General features: G+C 51.6%; 1 protein-coding gene across 1 annotated transcript; it reads left to right on the top strand.

The window, feature by feature from the left end:
- dhtkd1 (dehydrogenase E1 and transketolase domain containing 1) lies at positions 1–9,367 on the top strand. Its single transcript, XM_086029225.1, has 17 exons — positions 1–302; positions 1,234–1,386; positions 1,886–2,097; positions 2,585–2,779; positions 3,100–3,369; positions 3,533–3,704; positions 4,384–4,582; positions 4,863–5,175; positions 5,272–5,356; positions 5,591–5,730; positions 5,801–5,951; positions 6,022–6,128; positions 6,656–6,820; positions 6,936–7,018; positions 7,175–7,338; positions 8,436–8,521; positions 8,619–9,367. The coding sequence occupies exons 1-17, from the start codon at positions 131–133 to the stop codon at positions 8,718–8,720; spliced, it is 2,769 nt and encodes a 922-aa protein (XP_085885351.1). The 5' UTR covers positions 1–130; the 3' UTR covers positions 8,721–9,367.
- The last annotated feature ends 860 nt before the right edge of the window (positions 9,368–10,227 follow it).

Consider the following 10,227-nt stretch of genomic DNA (forward strand, 5'->3'; position numbering starts at 1 on the left):
TGGCCAATCACCTCCGACTTTGCGTTTCGTCCCTCCGCCAGTGACACTCGGCACAATGGCGGCCGTCCTTCTCAAGTAGTCCACAGCGAAGTCCAACTCTGGTCGTTCGGCCGTTTCTACAATTCAAACCATGTCAGCCGCCCTTTTCCTGAAAAGCTCCACGAAGAGGCTGCCGCTCGACGTGTTTCGCCGGGCCGCTGGCTGCTGTTACCACACCGAGAGAGGCGTCTACGGATACCGACCCAAACAGAACCACGGGGGTGACCAATTGTTAAGCGACCGCATCGCCAATTTAAATCAAGGTCAGCGTCCGCCACGGACTACTTTCCAGGTTGCTTACTGTACGTTCCAACTCGAAAAGACCTTGGCTCAGACCGCATCAAGATCAATTTGCACATAAACTTTTTAACCGCCTAATGCCGACTTATGTTACTGGCACTGTTGGAATCTGGCGGTGGCCCTCCTTTGCATGCTGGTCAAGTGGCCGTCTACCGAGGGGATAAGACAACTTTGATGGCCTACAACTAAAACAATAAACTGTCAAGCGCCGGGGCAAAACATAACTAGCCAAGCAAAGCAACTAGTCACATTATTATCCAAATTTCAGTGTCGCCACTGAACACACTCACAAAAACATTTGAAAAAGTGCAAATTCTTAGATTTCAGTTTCTCGTATGGTAATAAAGTGCTTGGTGATTTCCATGAAAACAAACTAACGATCTTTCTCTTTTAATTAAAACGAAGTTCGTGGACATCAGCTGACTTGGGGAACTGCATTTTTTCCTATTTTATGACATGATTCGAACGAAACAATAACTAAACCCAGTACTTGTCTGTGTAAAAACACATACAGGTAAGTTCTATTTTTGTTCCGTCACTGCTATTAGCTAATTTACCTTTTTTTTTGTTACACAGGTCGCACAATGTTTGCAAAGTAGTGCTGGAATAACAGTTTTTTTCCTCCTCTCATTCTGAGGGAATGGCAAACATCTTGAAGCCTCTTGTTTGAAGAATTGTTGACTTGTACGTCAAATAAAAATAAAAAACCTCATTTGAGTGCCTTGTAAGTCGAGGTAATACGGTGTATACTTTTTGGGACATTTTTTGTTTGGTGGCGTGTCATCAGATTTATCTCCGGTAAAATGCGTGCCTTGTCTCAGGAAACGTTGTGAAAAGCCGATGTCCAAAATGGCCGTCTGGCCTGCCTGACCGTTGTGCCGCTTGTGCTTTCAGATCACGGCCTGGCCCGTCTGGTGGAGGCGTACCGGGCGCATGGACACAAGCTGGCCAAAATCAACCCCCTGCTGCCCGACAAGCCCGTCGTGGACAGCGTCCCCGAGATCAGCATGCTCACAGCCACCCTCAGTGGCCAGCTCAACACCTCAGGTGGACCGCACTTGCGCTGCAATTGCAATTGTTGACAAACACTCACACAATATTTTCCTTATCTCCACACACACTCACTTTTTTTTAACACACATTGTGAGCACATTTGAAGACAAGAAAACGAATTGCAAGTATAAGAAAACACTGCATTGTAATGTCTGTGTTAATATCTGAAAAGTGACTGCGAGTCTATTTCTAACTTTGTTAGCGAGTTGAAGTGAGTTGAGGCGTCTCATTTGCACAAACGCAGTGCTTTGCTGCCATCTTGTGGCATCTTGCTGCCAAGGAAGCATGTGGACGTTAGTTGAGGAGCTTCATTTAGACAAAAGTTGAGATTTGCCACCATCTTGTGGGATCTATAGGCAAGTATTTAAGGGCGGGCATCAATCACTGGCAGATTTTTCCTCCTGGCGGCAGGGCTCAGTCTCGAGATCCCCCGCGAAATGCCGCGCCGCCGTATAGCGCAAATGCAGGTGTTGTGACCTCCGCGTTTGTGCAGGGCTGCGCCACTTGGGCAAGGCGGAAGCCTCGGCGGAGGAGGTCCGGGCCTACCTGGAGGAGGCCTACTGCGGCCGCCTGTCGTTGGAGACCAGTCAGCTGTGCGGCGCCGACGAGAGGGAGTGGATGGCCGACCGCTTTGAGGAGCTCAAGACCTCCGCCCTGTCCTCGGACGAGAGGAGGAGCCTGGCCAAGCTCATGCTGGAGTCGCAGGTAGGCGCACTCGTCCGTGGAGCCCATTTGGACAAAGTGAGAGTAGGAAAGTACTAGCGATGTCACGGTATCCAGGTCACGTACGATCATATCACCTCCGCGTTACGAACCTCACGCTACGATAATTATCACAATATTGCGGGGAGGTTGGCGATGTATAAAAAGCTCGCGATATAGTTATATAATATAGAACAAACTCATTTAAAAGTAAATAACCATCAGAATATTTCGTTTTTATACATAAGAGCATTCACAAAGAAATCAGTCATGCGCCCCTATTGGCGATTAGCGCGGCTCTTCAACATAGGTAGCATCAAATTAAAGGGCACCAATAAACTAACCACCAGAGGGTGCTAGAACTGCACAAATGGAAAACAACTGTGGCTTTGAAACAGATTTGCTCCTATTAATATCGTGACATGACGTCGACCACGCTATATCGCGGCAATTCATTCCTGCAACGTCCACACCTCCGCTTTCCCTGTAGGAATTTGACCACTTCCTGGCCACCAAATTTTCCACGGTGAAACGTTACAGCGGAGAAGGAGCCGAGAGCGTGATGGGCTTCTTCCACGAGCTTTTCCAGCGGTCGGCCCGGGCAGGCGTCACCGACGTGGTCATCGGCATGCCGCACCGAGGGCGACTCAACCTCCTGACGGGCCTGCTCAAGTTCCCGGCAGAGGTGAGTGGCCAAATGCCGCTCGAGCCGGGGCGGGCCGTTCCGTCAGGCGCAAACGTCACAAAAAATGTCCGGGCGCGGTGCCGTGCTCGTTGTGACACTGCCGAGTGGTCGGCGGTAGCCGTTCGCAACGGCACAATGAGGGAACTGCGTTTGCGGTCGTCAATTCATTCCTGACCCGGCAAATCACTCGAACGAGGGTTCCGAGTGGACCTTTGAATGCGCCCGCTCGTCTCGTCACGCCTCGTCCGGTCGGGCTACTGATGCCTCCCGAACCCTCCCTCCCTCCCTCCCTCCCTCCGGCCGTCTGTGCGCTGGCGTAGCGGATGTTCCGCAAGATGCGCGGCCTGAGCGAGTTCCCCGACACGTCGCCGGCCATCGGGGACGTCCTGTCGCACCTGACGTCGTCGGTGGACTTGGACGTGGGCCGGGGGCCGGCGCTTCACGTCAGCGTGCTGCCCAACCCGTCGCACCTGGAGGCCATCAACCCCGTGGCTCAGGGCAAGACGCGGGCCTTGCAGCAGCTCCGGCAAGAGGGAGACTACTCGCCCGACGACCGCGCCCGGCCGGGGGACCAAGTCGTCTGCTTGCAGGTCATTTTTGCTTCCGTTGGATTTTTCGTGCAATTCAATCATCGCCCGATTGACTTGTCGTCGCCAATACAATACAAACAATTTCGACTCGGGGTTGTCGGACACAGTGCAGAAGCGGAGCTCTAATTCACCCGGATTGATTTTGTTGTTGTGGTGCGCCCAGGTCCACGGCGACGGCTCTTTCCCCGGCCAGGGGATCGTTCCCGAAACCTTGACCCTGTCCAACCTTCCCCACTACAGAGTGGGCGGGAGCATCCACCTCATCGTCAACAACCAAGTGGGCTACACCACTCCGGCCGACAGGGGCAGATCGTCCTTGTACTGCAGCGACGTCGGTCAGTCCACTCGTGTCTGTCAGACACATTTGGGCGCCCCTCTGCTAGCTTGCGCGTCTTTGATCACGCCCCCGCAAAATGCCATCAAAGTTGACTGCAAAAGTGACGCGCAAAACAAATGTGACGCGTTGTATATGTAAACACCAAAATATAATTTGGTCTTCAGCTCGTTTAATGCGAACATATCATGTGATAGGCCATAGAAGAGCTGACACAAATTAGCATCCATTTTTACGGCAACCTTCAAACGGTGGCCACTTTACAACACATGGAGCTGTTAAAAGAGCATACAACAAAGCGTAATGTTCTCAACTATCACTGGAGCTTAGTTGGGGACCTCTCTGCCTCTTCTTCATGCCGTTTGCGTACGCTGCATTTCTTCCACTCCAGCTGAGTGCTGGCCAGCGCGTTGTGGCGCTACACTGATGGTGCGCGGCTCTAAAATCAAACAACTGCCACTTAATGCGGAAGTCAACCCCAACCGATTGTTTTTTTTTTTCAAGGCTTCATGCTCTATGCAGGCCCACTAGTTGAAAGACGGCATTCTGATAAATCTTGCCTTTGCGGAACGCGAGCTAATGCATCTTAGGTTGACTTCCACTGGAAGGGTCTGCGACAGCGCGGTTGCCAACAATGTTGCGCTAGAGCGGCCGCTGTACCCGCGTCTGACGACTTTCAGGTAAGATGGTGAACTGCGCCGTGATCCACGTGAACGGCGACCACGCGGAGGAGGTGGTGCGGGCCGCTCGGCTGGCCGTGGAATACCAGCGGCGCTTCAGGAAGGACGTCATCGTGGACCTGGTCTGCTACCGCCAGTGGGGCCACAACGAACTGGACGAGCCCTTTTTCACCAACCCGGCCATGTACAAGGTCATCCGGTCAGTTCAAGCGCCGCTTGAAATGCGGCCCTAATTATCGGTTGCCTGTGAGTATTGGTAGATTGTCTGTCTTCATGTGCTGCGGCGCAGCTTGGGTCACTGTAACGTAAAGTTAGCTAGGCGGTTGTTTTTGTCGTCACGACACGCGGCATTTCCATCATTCGCCAGCTTAACTTTGCACGGACATTTACCGTGACCTTTTCAAGGCTACTTACTCCAGAGTCTTTTCAGTCAATTTTCCTTTTGAAATGTGACGCTGTCCTTTCTTGCTCGCCGGCAGCTCGCGTCAGAGCGTCCCCGACTCCTACTCGGAGCAGCTCATCTCGGAGGGCTTGATGACGGAGGCCGAGCGCGGCCGGATCAAGGCGGACTACTACGGCCGGCTCAACGACAAGCTGGCCGACGTGACCGCGTACAGCCCCCCGCCCGCCAACCTGCGGGGCCGCTGGGGGGGCCTGGCGGAGCCCCAGGCCCGGGTCACCTCCTGGGATACGGGCGTCCCCGTGGCGCTGCTGCAGTACGTCGGGGCCAAGTCGGTGGACATCCCCGAGCACATCCGGTTGCACGGCCACCTGGTCAAGACGCACGCGCAGGTGCCGGCGGCGGGGGCGGGCATCCGGCATCCGGGACACATCCCGGACACAACTGCAACGGGGGGGGGTGAAATGAGGCTTTGTCTGTGTGCTCAGGCCCGACTCCAAAAGCTCGAAGAGGGGACCGGGCTGGACTGGTCCACGGCAGAGGCTTTGGCTTTCGGCTCGCTCCTTTGCCAAGGTGGGAAATGGGCTCCCGGCCTACGTCGGATTCTTTGGCAATCGTAGTTCGTTTTCATTTGGTCTGGTTCGTTTTAGCATTAGCTGTAGTCGGAGTGTATTTCTTGTGTAAAAATGGGGGTGCAAAAACGTCACGGTAAGTATTGTGTAGCAAACATTCCACAAAAATGCACAAGCGCACTGCGTAAGAGTCGGCGGACGTTTGCGTTGACGCCGATGTTTTGTGAATTCTCAGGCTTCAACATTCGCATCAGCGGGCAGGATGTCGGGCGCGGCACCTTCAGTCAGCGGCACGCCATGGTGGTGTGCCAAGAGACCGACGACACCTACGTTCCGCTCAACCACATCAGCCCCGAGCAGACGGGGCTCCTGGAAGTACAGCAGCAGACGCACGCACACGTGGCAAGCAAAACGCTTTGTTGACGGCGACTCGGCGTCTCGGCAGGTGTGTAACAGTCCGCTGTCCGAGGAGGCGGTGCTCGGCTTCGAGTACGGCATGAGCATCGGCCAGCCCGAGCTCTTGCCCGTGTGGGAAGCTCAGTTCGGAGACTTCTTCAACGGCGCTCAGATCATCTTTGACACGTTCATCTCAGGAGGTGCGCCCGCCGCGCCCGTTTGTCGTGGTTGGGAGCAAAAAGCTTCAGATGCTGCCCTGTCTCTTTCCAGGCGAGGCCAAGTGGCTGCTGCAGTGCGGCATGGTGATCCTGCTGCCTCACGGCTACGACGGCGCCGGACCCGAACACTCCTCCTGCCGCGTGGAGCGCTTCCTGCAGGTCAAAGCCGCGCCACTGCTACAGTCGTTGGCAGAGATGAAAAGCAAGGACCTTTTCGCTCGCATGAACGTTTCCCTTCGTTTTGACAACATAAAACGCTACTTTCGGCAGCATCGTCTGCTCTAATTGTAATTTTCGCTCGCATCCATAAAACCGCGGGGTTTCGTTTTGGGAGAAAGCATTTTCACGAAAAGTGTTCTGTCACTTTGAAGGGTGATTTTGTCCGTTTTCCTCCACTCAAATAACCTCGGTGCCGGTCGCTATGGACGTGTTTTGCTTGTCCAACTTGGCCGCGAGCAGTTTTCGCTGCGAGCGACCCATCAGACCATGGGAAAATGCTAAGCAGTTTGAAAGTGGACCGGTCAAAGGCTAGCTCGCGCGATTTGAAAGTAGCCTCGCTCAAGTTGAAGCTCGCAACTCAGGGCAAAGGGACCACCGGCTCACTCGTACGTCAAGGCGCGGCTGTGTGAAGCCGCGAAAGGACCGATGGAGCTTTGATAGCGGCTGCCCCGCGTGCCTGCCTTCAGATGTGCGACAGTAAGGAGGAGGGCGTGGACGGCGACGCGGTCAACATGGCCGTGGTCAACCCCACCACCTCGGCGCAGTACTTCCACCTGCTCAGGCGGCAGATGGTCCGCAACTTCCGCAAGCCTCTCATCGTGGTCGGACCAAAGATGCTGCTTCGATTTCCCGTGAGCGCCGCCGCCGTCGGCCCGACACCAAAGTCGGCTTTTCGCGTACACGGAGACCAGAGGCTTTTTTTTCTCTTTTCTTTTCTTTTCTTTTCTTTTCTTTTCCCTCCCCAAGGGGGCTGCATCGAGCTTGGCGGAAATGGCGCCCGGGACGTCTTTCCAACCCGTGTTGGGGGATTCATCGGCCTCACCCGACAAGTAGGAAAGCCGCAGTGCAGAGTTCCCCGGCCGTCACTTGCATCAAAAGTTGCTTTGTATCGAATTGATTCACGGAACACATTCCCGCTCGCCTGAATATTGCCAACGTCTGCCGTCTGGTTTCGCTTCGTGGCTCTTTGTTGTAATTCCACCCAGTGTCCAGAGAGTGGTGCTGTGCTCGGGGAAACACTACTACGCTTTGCTGAAGCAGCGGGAGGCCGCGGCCAAGCGCGACTCGGCGCTCATCCGCGTGGAGGAGCTGTGTCCTTTCCCGCTGCACGCGCTCCAGATGGAGCTCAACAAGTATCCCAACGCCAAAGGTGCGTCCCACGACGGCGCTTCCACTCGACACGCGCGACACTTTGAAGCTCGTTACGGAGACGTACGAAAGCAGACTTTTTCAACGAGTGTCCCGTGCCAGCTGCGGGCGCCGCTTGGAACGACTCAAAGGAGCGCAGAGGGAAATCGTTTGCGCTCCAATTGCCGGCCTTTGGCATCTGCGCAATCGGCGTCGGGACGTTTCGACGCAAGCGCGCTTTTCTTCATGAAGCGTTTCCAGGCAACGAGCCCCTTGCGATATTTAGCGACGCGCGCCTTGCAGGGATCCATGCGCAGTTGGAATCGTTGTCATTTAGCTGACATGTTTGGGCGGCAGTCTTTCACCGTCTTCTGAGGGTGCGTGTGACTCGTCTTGATCAGCCGAACCGCCGTTAGCCGATAACTTTATTTCTTAAGACAAAAGAATCTTATTTCCAATATTTTGTACAACGGGAGCTCGGGGGTGCTTTCAGTGCAGACGAGACTTTTTCAGGCGGGAGGTGTGCACACCATGACGGGACGCTCTGAAGAAGGCAAAAGACCGCCGCAAAAACATGTCAGCTAAATGACAACCTAAAAAAGCTCAACCAAGGACAGAATGAACTTTATTTATTCAGTCGACGTTGTTTTCACCTGCTCATGCTGGTTTCCTCTTCACGAAACCGCAGTCAGCGTTTGCGTGAGTCATTCCGTGTGTGTTTTTGATGACAAGAGCAGTGGTACCATGTCTGACGAGTTTTTTCAAGCTGACTCTTGCTTGATTTTATTCATGAAAAACATTTTTTTTGCTTTGTGAAGCAATTAATTCATTTTTTTTTTTTTAACAAGTGAGCTTCAGATACGTCTCGAGTCAAATGAGGGAAAAAACGAAGCGATGAAGGCAATTTTAAATAGAAGAGGTCGCTACTTTAAAGATCAAAAAATATTTAGCAATTCATTCGATTCGATGTCAATTTAATCGTCGCACCCCTATAAACAAGCAAATTGAGTAGCAAGCTGGGAAGGAATTCAACTTGAAATAAACCTGTACGTCCACGTACCACAGACGTATACAAAAAAAATAAAACAATCACAACCACAAACGGCCCTGCCTCCACAGAGTTCATCTGGAGTCAGGAGGAGCCTCAGAACATGGGCCCGTGGTCTTTTGTGGCCCCCCGCTTTGAGAAGCAGCTGGCCTGCAAGGTGAGCCGCGTTTATTGTTGTTATTATTATTATTGTTATTATTGTTGCAAAGCCTCAAAGTCACCCCCCGACATCGACTCCCGTCTGTCCTCCTCAGCTGCGCTTAGTGAGCCGACCCGCCCTGCCCGCCCCGGCCGTGGGCATCGGCACCCTCCACAATCAGCAGCAAGAGGCCCTCCTCACTGCCACATTCTCTTAAAAAAAAAAAAAAAAAAAAGAAGGCCCCACACTTTGAGCGCCAATCAGCTGTGAGCAACATTTGAACATGAATCATGTCTCCAGGTGGAAGGACATGTTGCACATGTATGGAAGTGAGCTTCTCCTTGATTTTTTTTTTTTTCTTCTCATCTTTCTCAACATGTTTTGAGTGTGTAAAGCAATCTCAGTCAAGGCCTTCCAGATGATATACAAGCCAGTTACGGGATTAGTGACCAATCAGCAGTCGTACCGCTGATAGTGAAAGCAACGAGCATTTGGACTCGCAATCGTTTTGGTGACAGCAAATATCAGTGAGGGGCGTACTTTTACAAAAATCAAAGTCGGCCAATGGAGCGGTTGGCACATCTTTGTCACTGTACTGAGATTTGCCGTTTCATCTCGCCTGCTAAGACAGCTGAATATGATTCTGATCTCAAAAAGAGAATTGTTCATTGTGAGGCTGACTTCACTCTTTATCTGGAGTGTGTACTGTGCATGTGAGATGAGAAGCGACTACTTGACCATGTGATTATTTAGCGCTGCTCTCTGGACTCAAAATATCACATCACGCGAGGGCTGGTGTAAATAAAGCAAATTGGGATTTGGAAAAATGGGCATTTTGGGGAATAAATCTACTTTTTGTGCTTCTGTCTTGTGTAGAGCTCAACTTCCTTTTTTTTTTTTTTTTCAAATACTGAAGGTACCATGGAAAAGGAAAGTTTGTAACTTTTGCTTTCGGATCCATCTTGTCCAGTATAATTGTCTTCTTTTGAGTAAAAATGTTTAAGACAGATCATTTGACGGCAATGACAACAGATACAATTTTCAAAATGTGATGTGACACTGCACGCTGTCTTTGTAAAATTTTAAATACAGCCCCATATTGTTTTTTGGCAGATTCTGCAGGAGTGGCCAAAAAGAGGATACAAAATTAAATCAAATTTATTGACTGGTGCGACTTAAACTCCAAAGCAACTTATTATAGTCCCCAAAAATACTGCCGTGTTGTGGTAGCATGAATGTATGTCGTTTCGACTTTGGCCTTTGGGACAGTCATGACTGAGCCCCATTAATTATGCCGCGCAACAAGTGGACTTTACAACTATACAATCCCCATTGGGGTATAGTTTTATTTGTAGATGGTAAATAAGTTTCAACATTTGTTTCACCTTAAAGGGACATCTAGAATGCAAGGACCTTAAGTGTGAAGCGCATGCATTTGGAAGCACACGCACTACGGTTCCTCAGAGAGACCACAAGTCCACCAGCAATTTCTACAGCAGGAGTACAAGAAAAATGTCGTCACAAACAACTTGTAGTATTACCTCAAGAAACGGAAGTGCATCGCATTTGTTACACAGGCTGTAGCGCTGATGCTGAGTAACTCCGTTGGCAAGGTTTGTCTCCTTCGGGTGACCGTAGCAGAAACATGGCAGCCTCCTTAGTGGAAGCGCGCCTAATCAGAGATTACCAGTCCTGCGATTATAGAAAACAAATGTACGTTGATG

The sequence above is a fragment of the Filicampus tigris genome, chromosome 4 (assembly GCF_054856515.1).
Source record: "Filicampus tigris isolate MCC_2025a chromosome 4, RoL_Ftig_1.0, whole genome shotgun sequence".
Classification (NCBI taxonomy): domain Eukaryota; kingdom Metazoa; phylum Chordata; class Actinopteri; order Syngnathiformes; family Syngnathidae; genus Filicampus; species Filicampus tigris.

Coding starts and splice junctions, on each gene's coding strand:
- dhtkd1 (XM_086029225.1), top strand. CDS start 131: ATGTCAGCCGCCCTTTTCCTGAAAAGCTCCACGAAGAGGCTGCCGCTC. Junction 2,780..3,099: donor TGCTCAAGTTCCCGGCAGAG/GTGAGTGGCCAA, acceptor GCGCTGGCGTAG/CGGATGTTCCGCAAGATGCG. Junction 5,952..6,021: donor TGACACGTTCATCTCAGGAG/GTGCGCCCGCCG, acceptor GTCTCTTTCCAG/GCGAGGCCAAGTGGCTGCTG.